This window comes from Pseudonaja textilis, chromosome 2 (assembly GCF_049901715.1).
Source record: "Pseudonaja textilis isolate UNSWEBS1 chromosome 2, rPseTex1.2, whole genome shotgun sequence".
NCBI lineage: Eukaryota > Metazoa > Chordata > Lepidosauria > Squamata > Elapidae > Pseudonaja > Pseudonaja textilis.
In genome coordinates this window covers 14,549,466-14,567,791 of record NC_141991.1, presented here as the reverse complement: position 1 = coordinate 14,567,791, position 18,326 = coordinate 14,549,466, and the positions used below count along the sequence as shown (strand labels likewise).

General features: G+C 43.8%; 1 protein-coding gene across 1 annotated transcript in view; it reads left to right on the top strand.

The window, feature by feature from the left end:
• The window catches only part of SLC44A4 (solute carrier family 44 member 4), a 77,832-nt gene extending 62,953 nt beyond the window's left edge, over window positions 1–14,879 (top strand). The window contains exons 14-21 of the mRNA XM_026720044.2: window positions 65–167; window positions 4,553–4,809; window positions 7,297–7,391; window positions 8,377–8,480; window positions 9,709–9,782; window positions 9,879–10,044; window positions 11,554–11,638; window positions 13,245–14,879. Of these exons, the coding sequence (XP_026575829.2) occupies window positions 65–167; window positions 4,553–4,809; window positions 7,297–7,391; window positions 8,377–8,480; window positions 9,709–9,782; window positions 9,879–10,044; window positions 11,554–11,638; window positions 13,245–13,351 (991 nt within the window). The 3' untranslated portion in view covers window positions 13,352–14,879. The remainder of the gene's footprint in view (window positions 1–64; window positions 168–4,552; window positions 4,810–7,296; window positions 7,392–8,376; window positions 8,481–9,708; window positions 9,783–9,878; window positions 10,045–11,553; window positions 11,639–13,244) is intronic.
• Window positions 14,880–18,326: the final 3,447 nt, after the last annotated feature.

Genomic DNA, 18,326 nt, shown 5'->3' with positions numbered 1-18,326 from the left:
GTGAAGGACAGAAAGGGGATATTTTGGTTTGAAAACCTTCCTTGACTGTTTTCCATCTCTCAAGATATCTTGCTACTTCCGGAGAGCCCCTTTTTCGTGTCGCCCCAAGAAATGACTCTGGCCCGGGCTGTGAAAAATATCGTGGTAATGAAAGTTGCAAGCCACTGGTAAGTGGTCAGATGCAGAACCAAAGTATCTTTGGTCGGGGATTTGTGCAGCAGCTTTTCAGATGAAGTCGGAGACGCTAATACAAACCTGTAAGTTAATCATAATCCAGAAAGAGAAAAACATAAGATAGTCAGGAACATCATGAGGTAAATGAAACAGTATACCGATCGCACACAAGGAAAAGGCAGGGGAAAAGGGAAACTCTCCCTCCACATTCAAAGCAACCAACCCACAGCATAGACTGCAACCATGCATGAGTCCACACACTCCGGACAATCAACTGCAGCTGTGTGCTCTGGCCCGCTGTACACTTCATTCTTCATCATCTTCATCTTTTAACGACCCCATAATCCCATGCAGGGTAAAGTCTGAGCAACCGAATGGAGTTGAGTGTTTACTGGCCGGATGCTCTTCCTGTTGCCAATGCGGAGTTATATTCAGCAGATATATTCTCATCGTGCCCAGAGAGAGAAATATCTGCCTCTACGTAGGATCGAGGCGAGAGCTCCACCTCTAGGCCACCGTACCACTCAGTGTTCCAGCTACTAAATACTAGCATCTTTGATCCCCAGAGCCATTTTGGCTAGTCCTTTAGCCATTGGAATATGATGAACGATAGTATCATATTTTGGGAATGTCTCTGTTTTTTCTTATGATAATGCTTTGGTGTTAAGGGGGACAGAAGCGCATGAAGTAGTCTCGCAAATGAATTGGATGCCTTTTGGCTACAGCACCGTTTTTTTCAAAGTTTAGAATGATTGGGAGGAAACGGATCCTGTTCTTCCAGAATAGAAATTTCGGGAGCCGAATAAAATCAGTTCAGTTCTGGATAACTGAACCTCATGTCGCCTGTATCAGAAATGGGTACTCCAAAGCTTTTACGTTGTAAACAGCTCCTCTCCCGGTTCTGTATGCTCTCCTCAATCCCTAATATCAAGCTTATAGCAAATCAGCCAGAGTGGAAAATGAATGCCAAGCAAGATGGACATTGTTTGTTTATCTTATATGCTGCCCATCTGATTCTTTTGGCAACTCTGGGAGGCTTTTAAAATGACTCAAAAGTGCGTGTGTGTGTGTGTGTGTGCGTGCGTGCGTGCGTGTATATATATATATATGTATGGTATTCAGCTTTGTTCGGGTATTTTCCCACGTCATTATAGTTGTGCTTTTAAAGTTGTAGCAACGTTTCGGCAGAATCTCCTCTGCCATCATCAGGCTTCTGTATTGTGTTTGTCTGTGAGTCAGACTTTTACAGTTGTTTCAGTTTTAAATTTGGGGATAGCCTACTGCTGTGCCAGAATGGTTTTTCTTCATCCTGATTGGTTGGGAGTCTTGGTCTGTGTTTATTGGTCTTGGAGTTTGCTGTGTTCTGCTTGATTGGTGTTTCTAATATCTTCTGTCTGCTTTGTGGCTTTTTTTGTGTCTTGATTGGCTGGCAACATTGTGTTCCTGTGTTGGAGGCTTTTAGTGCAGCTTGGCTCCGAGTAAATAGACGGCTATCATTTGTTAGGAAGCTAGATTTCATCTGGGTGCCTGGTTGGGGTGTGTTTGAGCTGGAGGTCTCAGGGGGGAATCTGTTTGTGCCCAGGTGTTTGCCTGGCTAGTGGTGTGGAGATTTTTTTGTTTGTGAGTGCAGGCTTCCAAATGATTGACAGTCTGGTGGAATCATCTCTTCTATTCATGCTTTCAAGTCTTTTTTCAATCTCTATAGCTTCTCTGATAATTCTGTGGCTGGGGTTTTCTATAGTGGCTAGGGTTTTGGTGCCATTGAAGTTGATGCTATGACCTGTGGCTTTCATGTGTTGGACTAGTGACGAAGTGTGTTTCAGCTTTTTTACTGCATTTTTGTGTTCATCCAGGCGGGTACTTATTCTTCTATTGGTCTGTCCAATGTATGTGGCCAGACATGATGCACAGGGGACTTCATATATGCCTTGGTTTTCCAGGTCAATTTTATCTTTGGGGTTTCTAAGGATGGCTGCTATTTTTCTGTCTGTTTTGAAGGCAGTCTTGATGTGATGCCTGTGTAGTATCTTACTGATTTTGTCTGTACTACCTCTTATGTAGGGCAGGACAGATGTTCCATGGGTCTGTTCATCTTCTAGGTCTCCATTATGTCTCAGTGTGTTTTTCTGGACACAAAATCATCCATGAAGGCCACACAAGATGCTACCACCACACTTCCACATAGAAAGCAGATTCACACCCCCACAGATGATGAGACACGACCACGGACCAGAAGCCGTATCGTAGCTGCATCACTACCCGCTTCAAACCCCTCCATCCCATACATGAAGTGAACTGATGCCCAACATGAAGATTTGGCACGACCACGAATGCAAAGCCAAACAACAGGATCACAGCTCACCAGCTCAAATCCCCTGACAACTAAGACTAACCTGAACACAGCCAAGCCCCCACCTGAACAGAACACACCCCCAGCCAATCAGAACACAGCCAACCCCCCAACCAATCAGATCACAGCCAGGCCCCCAACCAGTGAGAACACACCCACACCCAATCAGAACATAGCCAAGCCCCACCCAGTCAAGCGGCACTCCCACTGGCAGTTAAAAGAAAAAACAGCTGCAAGCTCACATTACTCTGAGAAGTACAGAGCCAAAGACACAAGCCTGAAGATTATGAATGAGACTTCATCAAAACGTTGCCTAGATACCTCCAATCTTACGTGGGAGAAAACCCAAATAACCAAAGATCCACATACTAATACCCATATATATATATGGCATTCAGCTTTGTTCGGGTATTTTCCCACATCATTGTAGTTGTGCTTTTAAAGTTGTAGCAATGTTTCATTTCTTGAAGCCTGATGATGGCAGATGAGATTCTGCCGAAACGTTGCTACAACTTTAAAAGCACAACTAAAATAATGTGGGAAAATACCCGAACAAAGCTGAATGCCATACATGTAAGTACCCGCGAAAACTTAAGAGAGAGAGATATATATACACACATACATACACACACACAGAGGTGGGATTCAAATTTTTTAACAACCGGTTCTGTGGGCGTGGTTTAGGTGGTAGGCATGGCTTGTTGGTCATGTTATTGGCTGGGTGTGACCAACTCAACACCACTCACATCGAGGCACGCATCTCCTCGCCTGGCCTCTCCTGACTGTGGGAATGCTGCAACAGTCGTAAGTGTGAAAAATGGTCATAAGTGCCATTGTAACTTTGAATGGTCACTCCACACAAGCAAAGTACCAGTAAAGGAGGGAAAAAAAATACTCCAGAGAAGTTCCTGAGACAGCAAGTCTAGTCCTGCCAAGAATATAATATGGGTTAACCGAGATGCAGTTTCTGTAAGCAACACCAGAATGTTTCCTTCCTGCCTTCCTTACAGGATTAGGCCAGTAATTTCTTCTAACAACCGGTTCTCTGAACTGCTTAGAATATTAACAACCAGTTCTAGCGAATAGGTGCGAATTGGTAGAATCCCACCCCTGTATGTATGTATGTATGCATGTTTGTATGTGTATATATATATATATATATGAAAAAGATTAAATAAGAAACTAAAAATCTGTAGAAGAGCAGGCAGAGCTGGAAGGAGGCGTTAAATAGATCATTAGCTTAGAGTCATTAAATTCCCACAAATGATCCAGGTTTAACCTCTCTTGAATTCCGTTGACCCTTATCTGGCATTTGACAAGATCTTATGTATATGCTGGAGCAATAAATCTTTTGAACTGCAACTTAATTTGTGTCCAGTTTCTTCTTAAAAAACTTCCAGTGATGAAGCATCTACAACTTCTGACAGCAAGCTGTTCCACTGGTGAATTGTTCTCACTCTTAGGAAGTTTCTCCTTAATTCTAGGTTGTTTCTCTCCTTGATTAGTTTCCATCCATTGTTTCTTGTTCTGCCTTCTGGTGCTTTGGAAAATAAGTTGACCCTCTCTTCTTTGTGGCAGCCTCTCAAATAACAGAATACTACTATCATGTCCCCCCTAGTCCTTCTTTTCTGTAGCCAAATCCAAATCCTGCAACCGTTCTTCCTATGTTTTAGACTCCGGGCCCTTAATCATCTTAATTGCTCTTCTCTGCACTTTTTTCAAAATCTCAACATCTTTTTGGGGGTAATGAGGTGATCAAAACTGGATGTGGTATTCCAGGTGTGGCCTTACTAAGGCTTTATAAAGCTGTACTACTACTTCACGTTATTTTGTTTCTATGCCTCTGTTTATACAACCATGGATTGTACTAGACTGTATTCACTTAACAGCTGTGGCAAGAAAGGTCATTCAGTGAGATGAAACTCACCTCTACAATTGTCTCACTTAACAACAGAAATTTGGGGCTCCATTGTGGTCGTCAGCCAAGGACTACCTGCATCACACGTGTCTTGTTCTTCCTTTTCTCAGGAGTTCAATGCCTCCGCCAGTCTCCCTTGCGTAACTGAATGCATCTTCTACAGATATAATGATGAAGGACTTTACCAGCGCAACCTCTTCAATCTTCAGATCTACAACATTGTGGGCTTCCTTTGGTGTATCAACTTCGTCATTGCTCTGGGGCAGTGTGTACTTGCGGGAGCCTTTGCCTCTTATTACTGGGCCTTCAAGAAGCCTCAAGATATCCCAGCCTGTGCCCTGTCTAGTTCCTTCCTCCGGACATTAAGGTGCGTAGTTTGAGGAGAAACGTCTATGGAGATTCTCAGTCATCCAAGTCATAGTTGCCTCAAAAATGCTGCCAACTGTCCAGTTGGCGAATCCAGAAAAAAAGGAAGTTCTGGGAAATTATTTTACCAGGAGTATAAAACTTTACTGAATAAACCACGTTGGCACAGAAGGAGCTAAACGCACTCTGGGTTTCCTGCACAATGTCCTCCTTTTCCCTACGGGCCACCCACTGTCCATAACATCCACCAATCTCTTCTGTTCGTTATGTGATGGGAATCAGGTAGCCACGCTGGGAAATCTTCTCAGTATGTCCTTGAGATGCCAGCAATGTCTCACGGAAGCCAACGGATGCTTGAATACCATTCTCCCTGACATTCCATCCACACACACACACATCCCACACACCCGTTATTGTATTTACAATGGTTTCAGCACGCGGATTTTGGGGGTGGGCTTCAAATTTTTTAGCAAGGGGCTCTCTGCCCTAATGGGTGAGTGTGGCTGGGTGGGTGTGACTAGGTAGTCAGGTGGCTGGGTGGGCGTGGCCAACTCGACGTCGCTTCTTTGCCCTAACTACCTAAAAAAAGATATATACCAAAAAGTTGTTTATTATTTTGTGCATTTAATACTTAAATCAAAGACTGGGTGAAACCAGGCTTAATAGTGAGAAGGATCTTAGAGTCTTAGTGGAGTTTCTGGTGAGTTACGTGATTCTTATTATTGGGGAATTAATCCCTTCAGAGGCTAGTGGCTATGTTGTCTGATTTTCTGTGCCTCATAAGCGCTGAGTGGATTGTTTATCTAGCTTGCAACACTTTTACGAGGTGTGAAATGCTCTTGGCTGAATGCCCAGAAGTTCAATTGAGACTATTAAAAGCTTTCCCTTGCTGCTTGTCTTTCTGAGGTAATTGGGGGCTCTCTGCCTCCAGCAGATTTGCTTAATGACCACACAATTTACTTAACAACTTTCTAAGCAAAGCAGTTGTTAAACGAGCCACCTCTGATTCTTCTATGACCTTTTTGGCCATAGTTATTAAGCAGAACACCACAGTTGTTAAGTAAATTGTGTGGTCATTAAGCAAATCCATTATTTTTGCTTGTCGAAAGCCATCTGGGAAGGCTGCAAGTGGTGATGATATGATCTTGGGATGCTGAAACCCTTGTAAATACTTGCCTCTTACCAAGCAACCAGATTTTGATCCTGTGACAGTCATAACTGCAAGCACCGGTCATAAGTAACATTTTCCATAATAACTTCAAATTGTCAATAAATCTGGTTTAAAGGTGAGGACCACCTGTACGTGAATTCTTCTTCCTCTATTTTTGTTTCCTCAAATGTATCTTCATTTTTAGTTTTTTTTAATGGAACATGTGAGTGCAATCTCCTCTGATTTAGAGCCACTTTGGCCTAGTGCAGGGGTGTCAAACTCACGGCCCATGGGCCGGATCTGGTCCACAGGGTGCGTAGATCCAAGCCGCCCGGAAGTGCCTGTGCCAGCAAAAATGGAACCCAAGGTGCATTTTCTATGGCAGAGGGCTGCAGGAGGCTGTCGCAGCCAAAATTGGGACCCTGGGGGGGGGCGCGCTCTGTTTTTGCTCGGAGTGAACTAGCAAAACAAACTAAGAACAAAACAAAAGGAGAAATGATCCGTCTTTTGCATTCCAGCATGCAAAAAGGGACAGGCAAGGAGAAAGGGAAAGAGGAAAGACAAAGAAAAAGAAGGGAAGATGGGAAGAGAGCAAGGAAGGCAAAATAAGGAAAGGGGGAAGGAAGAAGGAGAATGAATAGAATAGGGAGAAGAAAACAAAGGAAAGGAAAGGAAAGGAAAGGAAAGGAAAGGAAAGGAAAGGAGGGAGGGAGGGAGGGAGGGAGGGAGGAAGGAAGGAAGGAAGGAAGGAAGGAAGGAAGGAAGGAAGGAAGGAAGGAAGGAAGGAGAGAATCGGTTCTGGTGGCCTAGAGGTGGAGTTCTAGCCTCACAATCAGGAGGCTGTGAGTTTGATCCTAGGTAGAGGTCAATACTTGGAATAGATTCTCCTGCTTGATCAGGGGGTTGGACTAGATGACCTCCAGGGTTCCTTCCAACTCTGTTATTCTACAAGATTATAATGAGAGTGAGGGAGGATCTGAGTGAAGTCCTGCCTTAGCACTTGGCCACCAACAGGTGCCCTCCCTAACACGAATCCGCCCCGACCTCCCAAGGTCAAACACCATCCCTGATGCGGTCCTCAATTAAATAGAGTTTGACACCCCTGGCACCAGTGTAGAAAGCAGGAGACCCTGAGTTCAAGTTCTGCCTTAGCCATGAAAGTCAGTTGGTCTTTCAGCCCAACCCACCTCACAAGAGTTGTTGTTGTGGAGAAAACGGGAGGAAGAAGGAGCATTAGATGTATTTGCCATCTTGAGTTATTTGTTTAAAAAATAAATGAAGGTGAGATATAAATTAAATAGAGCATAAATAAAGCATAACTATATAATTTATCCACAGATTCCACATGGGGTCACTAGCTTTCGGCTCTCTTATCCTCACCATCGTTCAACTGATACGCATGGTACTAGAATATCTGGACCACAAGTTCAAAGGCAAGTGACAAACTGTCTTGACTTGGATTTGGGGGTTCTCTGACCTGCACAAAATCTTAGCTAGGGGCTCTCCTGAACCCCTGCGAACCTACCCCTGCTTACAGGGCTATGTTAAACCTAGATTTTGCGCCACCATTGCAGATTTTGAAGTGGCTTACTTCCTACCAAACCACTTCAGAACAATAGTCTGGAAAAAAAATAGCAGCAATAGCAGTTAGACTTATATACTGCCCCTTAGTGTGTCACGGTAGTCTTTGAGAGCAGTTTACCATGTCAGCATATTTCCACCCAACAATCTGGATCCTCATTCTACCGACCTCAGAAGGATGGAAGGCTGAGTCAACCTTGAGCCTGTCAGGATCGAATTCCATACTGTGGACAGAATTTGCCTGCAATACTGCATTCTAACCACTGCACATCAGGGTTCTTCCTCCCATAGCAGCTCAGCCCATATCCTGAGAGTTAAACAGTGATATAATCATAGCCATGTCTGTGGAGATTCTCAGTCATCCAGATTTGACTGTTTATTGTACCGTATGACTATCATTAAGTGCTGTACTTTATGATTCTTGACGAGTGTATCTTTTCTTTTATGTATACAGAAAGCATTTGTACCAAGACAAATTCCTTGTGTGTCCAGTCACACTTCGCCAATAAATAATTCTATTCTATTCATGGTTGTCTCAAAGGTGCCTTTTCAAAAGGCAGATGGACTGTTTTTTTTTTTTCCTTGAGAATGAAGAAGAAAACACTTCCCCTCTCATCCAAGAGGCTTTATCAGTTCTGACAGGATCAGAAATTGATTCTGTCAGAACTGATGAATCATCGGAACCGATGAAGCTTCCTAGATGAGAAGCGAAATGTTTTCTTCTTCCTCAAGGGGAAAAAAGAAACAGGCCAATTGCCTTTTGGAAAAAAAAAACATTTTTCAGACAAAAGCCATGTCGGTCTTACTGTGCTTCTAATTCTGCTTTGATATTTGCAGATTCCGAAAATCCAGTTGCCAAGTTTTTTCTATGCTGCCTGAAATGTTGCTTCTGGTGCTTGGAGAAATTCCTCAAATTCCTCAACCGTAATGCTTACATTATGGTGAGTCATGGCTGCTATTATTAAACAATTCAGGTTTTCTTAAAAGTACCAACAGCAATAACACTTAGACCACCACACGGTGCTTTGCAACCCTCTCTATGCGGTTTACAGAATCAGCATATTGCCACCCAAAAATGCGGGTCCTCAATTTATTGACATGGAAGGATGGAAGGCTGAGTCAACCTTGAGCCGGTTAGAATTGAACTGCCAAACTGCAGGCAGCTGGCAGTCAGCAGAAATAGCCTGCAATGCTGCATTCTAACCATAGCGCCACCATGGCTCGTATGGTATATGGCAGTGATGACTAACACTGCCATTAAACTAAACCACAGTGGCTGGCTTAATTATGAAATAAACCAAACACTTTGGCAAAGCGTGTGTGTGTGTTAAACTAATCAAAATCTTGAGTTCCAAGCTTTTTCCTCCAATGAATCAGTCATTCAAATGGGTGTGTGTGTGTGTGTGTGTAGCCAGGTGAGAAAGGAGAGGCGGATAACGTTGAGGTTTCAGATTATATAGAACCATCTCAACCCATATTAAAAACCAGGAAGAAATCCGGTGCTTTCAGGAGGCAAAAAGAGAAATCTTATAGTTCCCTCAAAAATGTAACATCATTTGGAAATGCTCACAAAAATAGAAGGACACTTTGATTTCCACAATGGATGAATGGCTGCAAAAGTCGGAGTTAGCACCTTTGATTAAAGAAAACAACAACACACAATTACTTTTGTTTCTACTTTGAGACCACTTCTGGACTTTATGCTTGAGGTGGAAAAAAAAAATTAAACTTTGGTTTTGGGTTTTACCAATTAGATAGGTTCATCGTTATAGAAATGGCTAGTTTGTAACACTGTGTAAAAGTCGAAAGTTGTTTGAGGCCATTGTCTTATTGCAGCAAAAGGAGTTGGGAAGAATGGAATGGAATGGAATGGAATGGAATAGAATAGAATAGAATAGAATAGAATAGAATAGAATAGAATAGAATAGAATAATAACAGAGTTGGAAGGGACCTTGGAGGTCGTCTAGTCCAACCCTCTGCTCAGGCAGGAAACCTATACCATTTTATAGGCGTGAGTCAATTTTCCCCTTTTCCTACACTTTTCTCTTCTCCCTCTCTTACTTTCCCGTTATTATTATTATTATTATTATTATTATTATTATTATTATTATTATTATTATTTTGTATTTTATATTGTAAACTAATTTTTAAAAATCCTCCCATTTCAGATTGCCATTTATGGAAAGAACTTTTGTGTATCAGCCAAAAACGCCTTCAATCTCCTGATGAGGAATATTATGAGGTAACCAAGTTGGGACAGCGGAACCCCTCAGACAACCTGGCCAAGGAAGGAGGGAAATTCAATCTCCATTTCGCCTTTCTCTTCTTCTCAATGCAGAGTCGTAATCCTGGACAAAGTCACAGATCTGCTGCTATTGTTTGGGAAGCTCTTGGTGGTTGGAGGAATCGGCATCCTGTCCTTTTTCTTCTTCACGGGGCGAATCCCCATTGAGAATCCCCGGTTCAAATCCCCAGTACTCAACTACTACTGGTTGCCCATTCTGGTATATCATGGTGGTTGTTTGGTGGGCAAATACATGGCTTCTTCCTACCTCCTTCAAACCTTCTTAAAACAATTTTGGACAGGGAAGATCCAAAAATTGGGATCTGAGGGCAGAGGTACAAGTAGTTCGACATGACCATCACAGAGTCTGGAATTATGGTCATAAATCATTGAAGTCATAAATTGAGGCATCCCGTGACTGAATCCATTTTTTGTGGCAGTTATTAGGTAAATGCCGTGGTTATTAAACAAATGCCGGAGTCGTTAAGCAAATCCATTTTACCCAGTGGCCATATTTTTTTGCTGGAAAGCAGAAATAAATGACAGAAACTGGCAAAAAAAAAAATCATAGTTGTAACTGTGGGACACTGCAAGTGGCTGCAAAGGTGAGCTGGATGCCACATGGAATTGTCTGTGTGTGTGTGTGTGTGTGTGTCCATTGCAACTTTGTAAAGGAGTCCTAAGTAGCTTTTGAGGGGGTGTCCATCATTAAGCATCTGGTTCTACATCAAGGACTATCTGTAGTACATACAGAATATTAAATCTATGAAAAGATTCTGCAGGCCCCTAATCTCAAATGAGGTGGCTGGCATAAAATTGCATGGAATTGGTAGAGAAAAAAAAAACGATGCTGAGGGTGGTAAGAGTGGAGAGAAAGAGTCAGAGAAACTTTAGCACAGTGGTAGAAAACATCCTTAGTAAACTAGTGTCTTAGACTGGAGGCAACTGTGAACTGCTTCCTGTGTTCTTCAGACATGGTACAGTGGATAAGGGAAAGAATAGAAGGAAAGAGTGGTGATGGCGAACCTATGGCACGCGTGCCACAGGTGGCACACAGAGCCATTTTGCCAGCATGCGAGCTGCAGGCAGACTTACCTCACTGTGCATGCACGTGCCTCACAGCTGATTTTTGGCCGGGTTGAGGCCTTTCTTGGCCTCCCAGAGGCTTGAGGAAGGCTTCTGCAGGCTTTTCAGGATGAAAACTAGGTCTGTTTCATCACTTCCTGTTTTTCCGGAAATACTGGAAGTGACGAAACGGCCCTACTTTTTCGCCTGAAAAACCTGCAGAAGCCTTCCTCAAGCCTCTGGGAGGCCGAAAAAAGCCTCAAATCGTCCAAAAATCAGCTGTGAGGCACAGTGCAGGTAAGGGGGAGGCGGGGGTGGGTGGAGATTGCACACACGTGTGGGGGGCATGGGGGGCACACATTGCCTTCTAGATGCTGGCACACGAGCGCAAACGTGCGCATAATTTTTGGCACAGGAGCCCAAAAAGGTTAGCCATCACTGGTATAGGATCTCCTGTTTGAACAGGGGGTTAGACTAGAAGATCTCCAAGGTCCCTTCCAACTCTGTGATTGTGAATATAAATTGCGAACCACCAATTGGCATCTTTAAGAACATGGTTGATAGGAATATCGTAAAATGAAGAGCATCCCACAGTATTCTAAAACTGAAGTCTCACCATCTTCCAGTTCTCTCTCATTTCTTTCCTCTCTTTCTTTTACTTTAGACCGTGGTTGTAGGTTCCTACCTCATCGCCCAAGGATTCTTCAGTGTCTACAATATGTGTGTTGACACCTTGTTCCTCTGTTTCTGTGAGTATTCCACCTCACATCTCTGGATCTCATTTCCCTAAGAGCAATATTTCTCAAAGTGTGGTCCAAGGAACCTTGAGGGATCCCCAAGATCCTCTCTGGGGCCTATGAGATCAAAATTATTTGCCAGCCTTAATAATACAATATTAAAATCCCATAGAACGATGGTGAGACATGGTAGTGGTCACAAACGCATTAATTTTAATGTTTGATACAGTAAATAGCAATACATATAAGCCATATAAGGAAATACGGCAGCTCAGTGGCTTAAAAAACACCGGAGAAGGTCTATACTCCGGTGGTTCAAATCCTATCACCATGTTCCCGTTACTTGCGTCTTCTCCTGCCAACCTAGCAGTTGGAAAGCATGAACAGTAAATGCGAGTAGATAAATAGGTACCACTTCATGGGAAGCTAACAGCTTTCTGTGTTATGCTGTGTGCTTTGAACTGTGGCGTGATGTCATGCTGGCCACAGGTCCGTGGAAACATCTTCATCTTAAAGTAATGGAGATGAGCATTGCCTCCTAAATTCAGCTACAACTAGTGGTGTTAAACCTTTACCTTTTCATAACTCATACAAACGAAAACTCTTTTGGGGGGTCAACCATAATTTTTAAAAGCATGGGGGGAATTTTTTCTGGGGAAAAAAAAAACAGTTTAAGAAACATTGCCGTAGAGAGTATACCAGCCTTCCCCAATCTTCCCCCTCGAGATAGGTTGCAGCTGCTCCAATTTGGGGTTTAGTCACAAATATATCTGGTGCTCTGGTGAAAGGTAGTGGATTTGGAGGAGGGAGTCTTGAGTTCTAATCCTGCCCTGGGTACCAAACTCAGTATGTAACCTTGAGCTAGTCTTAGTCCCTAAGAAGACATTCCTGGCAAATTAACCTGTGGAACGGCTTCCCTTCAGAAGTTATGGGTGCTCCACAGGGGTGGGACTCAAAAATCCCAGCAACCTGTTTGTTGCATGGTTGCTGGGTGGGCGTGGCCTACCGGAACTTCCTGTTTCTGGCTTCCGGTAGGCCTCCAGAGCCCGTTTTTTCCCCCTCTCAGAGCCTCCGCGCAGACCCTGCATTTAACCTCCATTGAAAATAGTCCGTGTGGAGATTCTTGGGAGGGGAGAGATGGGGTGGGCAGGGCCAGTTGAAGTACAGGTTCAGTGAACCAGATTTAACTTTAACATCCGGTTTGCCCAAACCAGTAGAATTCCCACCCCTGGTACTCCATCACTGGAGGTTTTCAAGAAGAGATTAGACAGCCATTTGTCTGAATTGGTATAGGGCAGGGGTGTCAAACTCACGTCATCCCAGCGGCGTCATATGACTTATAAGGACTTTTTTCCCGTGGGTGTGGCCAACGCATGATGCATCCGGCGCACAGGCCGGGAGTTTGACAGCCCTGGGATAGGATCTGTTCGAGCAGGAGGTTGACTAGTAGATCTTCAAGGTCTGTTCCATCTCTGTTGTTCTATGTACTTTTATGAAAATGTTGCTAAGAGAATTTCAGGGGGGTTGTCCATGGAGTCAGCAGAAATCAAGGACCAGGAGGGTCTCAAGTTGGAGAAGAAATGTATCATACTAGCCAACCTTCTCTTTATCCCCATAGTGGAAGACCTGGAGCGAAATGATGGTTCCCAAGAAAAGCCGTATTACATGTCCAAGTCTCTTATGAAGATCCTGAACAAGAAAAACCAGAAGGCTAAAGACAAATAGAAAAACCTGGGGCTGGAGGAAAAACTCATCCACTTATGTTATTGGTCCCTATCATTTCTTCATCGTTTCTTTTCGCCCATATCGGAGACAACTTAATGTTTCTTGCCCTTCCCCTTCGTACAATGTTGTGGATTTCCACGACTTGAAACTCTTCCTCATTTTATTATTTTATTTTTGGTTGCCATATTTTGCCATTCGCAGAAAACAACCCCGTTTTGTAAAACAAGCAGGTTGCTGTTTATTGCGCAGATTGACTATTTATGAATAATTGATCTATTTAATTTATCTCTGGTGCCATGGTCTCTTTGGAATCCTTGTTTTGATCTCCCATCTTCCCAAACCTTTCCTGCTTCAGAACAGACCACTCCGCTTCCTTGGTTTGGGATTATTCAACCTATCGCGGCTGTTTTGCCCTTGTTTTGGTCAACTGTCTTTCTGATGGGTCAAAATCAGGACTCTTTTCATAGTCTTTGATTATCCACCTACTCCATTTGTAAAATACAAACCTTTTTAGCTACATTCCAGGCCAAATCAGGCAGTGGGGAACCACCACGAAGCTCCTCCTTAAAACGTGTCCTTCAGAAGCACCTCTTCTCCTGTTGCCACCATCCTTGTGTGGAACGATCTCAGAAAAGTCCTGCTTCCCTGGCACGTTGAGTGGATACCCTCTGGAAGAGTGTCTTGGACCAGGTGTCCAGATGTTCTCCAGGTGTTTCGAATGCGAACTTCCGAGCAGGAGTCGGGAGTCCAAATCATTTCGATTGCTCGGTCCATCCTTCTTCAGCTTCGGTGACTGTTAGAACATGGTTGGCCTTTCAGATATACTTGGAGCATTTTCTAAAGGGCTGTTCCTACTGTCTCCTCTGATGTATATTTTTATCTTTGACTATTTTTAGAGGATTAAGTCCTGCGTGTTGTTGAATTCCTGTTTCTGACCAAAGACTTTTCTGAAACTGGTAATTATTCCAACCTGCCATCTTATGTTTCAGATCAAATTGTGTTGTTGTTTTTGTTTTCCTGTTGAGCCAATTCCATTTCTGAAAGTCTTACTGGTGGAATTGTTCAATATTGCACTGGCCAAGCCCCAAATGACAAATGGTTTTTGGTAGGCTGAATGTTGGCCATCTTATTTCCTAAGTGCCTTTGTGGATAAACTCCATTTCTAATATTGCAATGCCAACGTTTGGCCTGAGTTTATGATTTACAAACCAGCTTAATTCACACCAACTTCCTGTCACCTCTGTTTTTGCTTTGTTTCCTTCACTTTTATCTTTCTGCAGTCTTCTGCATCGGTTTTCCTCTGTTTTTTTCTTTCCAGGGTATCTCTTGCCATTAAAAAAAATAATCATAAAAACAATATTATGGCAAGATGCAAAGGACAACCTCTGCTCTTCGGATCAATTTGTATCTTATGCAAGGGTGCCATTGCAGGCATTTTCTGTACATACCTTTTTCTCGTATGTATAAAAATGAAAAGAAATTGTTTTATACAAAGAATATGTGCGATTAAATATGATTTTAAATAACAGTGATTGCGGTCTTCTGTTCGTTGACTCACTCATTTTGCTAGTAAGAGTTTACCTAGCTCCAGTAATCCCACTCTTTTATTTTATCATAGCTCCTGATTATGATGAGTTCAGGACAGTGGTAGGATTCAATTTTTTTACTACCGGTTCTGTGGGTGTGGCTTGGTGTAAAATCTCCATTCCCACCCCACTCCAGTAACCTGCTTTCCAGCTCCATTCTCCTGTGCAGGGCAACAAAAGAAGACCCAGCGGATCAGCTGGGACTCAGGAGGAAGAGAATAGATGGGGGTGGGGCCAGTCAGAGGTGGGATTTGCAGGTTTTCCGAACTACTCAAAATGTCCGCTACTGGTTCTCCAGAACTGGTCAGAACCTGCTGAATACCACCTCTGGTTCAGGAGCAAAGGACAACTGGGTGACTTTGGGCCAGTCATTCTGTCTCAGCCCAAATCACTTCATGGAACGTCAATGGAGATTCTCTGTCATCCAGGTCATGATTGTCCTAAAGATGCCTTTTTAAAAGGCAACTGGACTTTCTATAACGGGGGTGTCAAATTCAAGGCCTGCAGGCCGGAGCTGGCCCTCAGGGTGCTTAGAACTGGTCCATGGGGCCGGCCTGGAAACAGCAAAGGACCAGCCCTCAGTGCTCCTGCTAGCAAAAACAGAGCTCAGGAGTCATGACAGCCTCCTGCAGCGCTCTGCCAGCTTATGGCCAGAGGACTAGCATAATGAACTAAAAACAAAAGAAAAAGATAAATGTTTCCCCCGTTTGCATTTGACCATGCAAGGGACAGGAAAGGAGAGAGTGAAAGAGGGAAGACAAAGGGAAAGTGGGAAGAGAGCAAGGAAGGGGAAATAAGAGGTGAAGGAAGAAGAAAGAATGAGTGAAGGGGGGAAAGGAAGATAGGAAGGAGAGGAAAGGAAAGGAAAAAGGGAAGGAAGGAAGGAAGGAAGGAAGGAAGGAAGGAAGGAAGGAAGGAAGGAAGGAAGGAAGGAAGGAAGGAAGGAAGGAAAGAAAAATTATGAGAGTGAGAGTCTCAAGGGAAGTCCTGCCTTAGCACTTGGCACCACAGATGTCCCCGACACAAGTGCTGTCGAGCTGGTCATAGCCTCCCCTAGCCATGGCCACCCCAGCCCTTCGGAGATCAAACACAACCCTGGTGGGGCCCTCAGTGAAATCTAGTTTGACACCCCTATTCTAGAAAGTTCAGTTGCCTCTTGAAAAAGTATCTTTGCGTTACCTCACAGAATTGTTATTGAGGGGAAACTAGGAAGAGGAAGGAGCATTTTTGTGTTTGCCTCCTTGAGTTTGTAACAATAATAAAGGCAGGATACAAATAAAATAATAATAAAGGAATCAGGGAAGCTGGGTGCCAAGAGATGGGACAAGGAAGAGAGCACAGAAGGTGACAGACTAGTGCTTCTGGAAACTCAAGTCCAAACATCTTCCAAATTGCCACGTTGGAAAAGCACTATTGTAATTGGTCTAATTGATAGTGAAGGCAGACCTGTAAATAACCGTGGCTTTATAGATCAAAACCAGCAACTAAAATTATACCCAGAAATCATGTAGCAACCAGTGCAGGGACCCACAATTTTTTTGTTTCTCCCAATGCCAGGAGTCCAGTCCATTTGCCAGCCCACTGGACAAACTGCAATTTTCAGAGAGTCTTTAAAGGCAGCCCCATATAAATCACCTTGCAATATTCTGTCATGACAGCCTGAATAGCAATAGCACTTAGACCTATATACCGCTTTGCAGTGCTTTATAGCCCTCTCTCAGCGGTTTAAAAAGTCAGCCTATTGCTCCCAACAGTCTGGGTCCTCATTTTACCGACCTCAGAAGGATGGAAGGCTGAGTCAACCTTGAGCCTGGTGAGATTCAAACTGCCAAATTGCAGTCAGCTGGCAGGAGTAGCTTGCAGTAGTGCACTCTAATCACTGCGCCACATGGCTCAGGTAGCCAGATCTTTTTATGTCAATAGCCAGCATTGGCGTATCAACCCAAAAGTTTCCTTTATTTGAATAATTCAGGGAGTGGGGGAAAAGTTTGGTCCAGCAGGGCCTCCAAAGCTTGGTGAAAGACAGTATAACGCTCTTTTATATACAGCTAATCCTCGACTTATGAGACACGGTGGCTCAGTGGCTAAGACGCTGAGCTTGTTGACCAGAAAGGTCGGCAGTTCAGCGGTTCGAATCCCTAACACCGTGTAACGGAGTGAGCTCCCATTACTTGTCCCAGCTTCTGCCAACCTAGCACTTCAAAAGCATGTAAAAAATGCAAGTAGAAAAATAGGGACCACTTTGGTGGGAAGGTAACAGCGTTCTGTGCGCCATCAGCGTTCAATCATGCCCACGGAGACGTCTCTGACAGCACTGGCTCTGTAACGTAGATGAGCACGGTCCCCTAGACCTGGAAACGACTAGCACATATGTGCGAGGGGAACCTTTACCTTAATCCTCGATTACGACCATAATCAAATTTGTTCATTACGGTCATAAATTGTAACAGTCATAAATCCCATGACCAAGACAATCTTAGAATGTTTGTCTTGCGGCAGTCGTTAAGTGAATCACCATGACCATTAAATGAATGCATGGTTGTTAAGTGAATACCACACCCTCGTTAAGCAAAACCACAGGGTGCTGTAAACGGTCTTAAATGCAGGCTGGTTGCCAAGCCCCTAAAATGCGGTCGTGTGACTGTGGAAGAAAGGGGAGGGAGCGGCTATTTGAACTGGGTCATAAGTAATCTTTTGCGGAGTCCATGGTAGCTTAACGCGGCCCGCTGGCAAATAGGCCTTGGCTCGGTAGTGGGTCATGGCACACTGCTTGGGGGCCCCTGAGCTACTCCAGCCCCATGCTTGAGTAGGAGAGTTTATTCCCGTGATGGCAAACTTATGGCACATGTGCCAGAGGTGGCAAACAAAGCCCTCTCAGTGGACATGCGCACCATCGCCAGCTGCTCTTCTGGTTTCTGGCTGTTTTCTGGTGTTTTTCAGGCTGTTTTCCAGACCATTTTCAAGCCATTTTCTGGGCTATTTTCCAGGGAGTTTTCAGGTTGTTTTGGGGCCATTTTTAATGACATTTTCCAAGGATTTTTCAGGTTGTTTTGGGGCCATTTTCATGACATTTTCCAGGGAATTTTCAGGCTGTTTTGGGGCCATTTTCATGACATTTTCCAGGAGTTTTCAGGCTGTTTTGGGGCCATTTTCACATTTTCCAGGGAGTTTTCAGGATGTTTTGGGGCCATTTTCAGAACATTTTCCAGGGAATTTTCAGGCTGTTTTGGGGCCATTTTCATGACATTTTCCAGGGAGTTTTCAGGCTGTTTTGGGGCCATTTTCACATTTTCCAGGGAGTTTTCAGGCTGTTTTGGGGCCATTTTCATGACATTTTCCAAGGATTTTTCAGGCTGTTTTGGGGCCATTTTCACGACATTTTCCAGGGA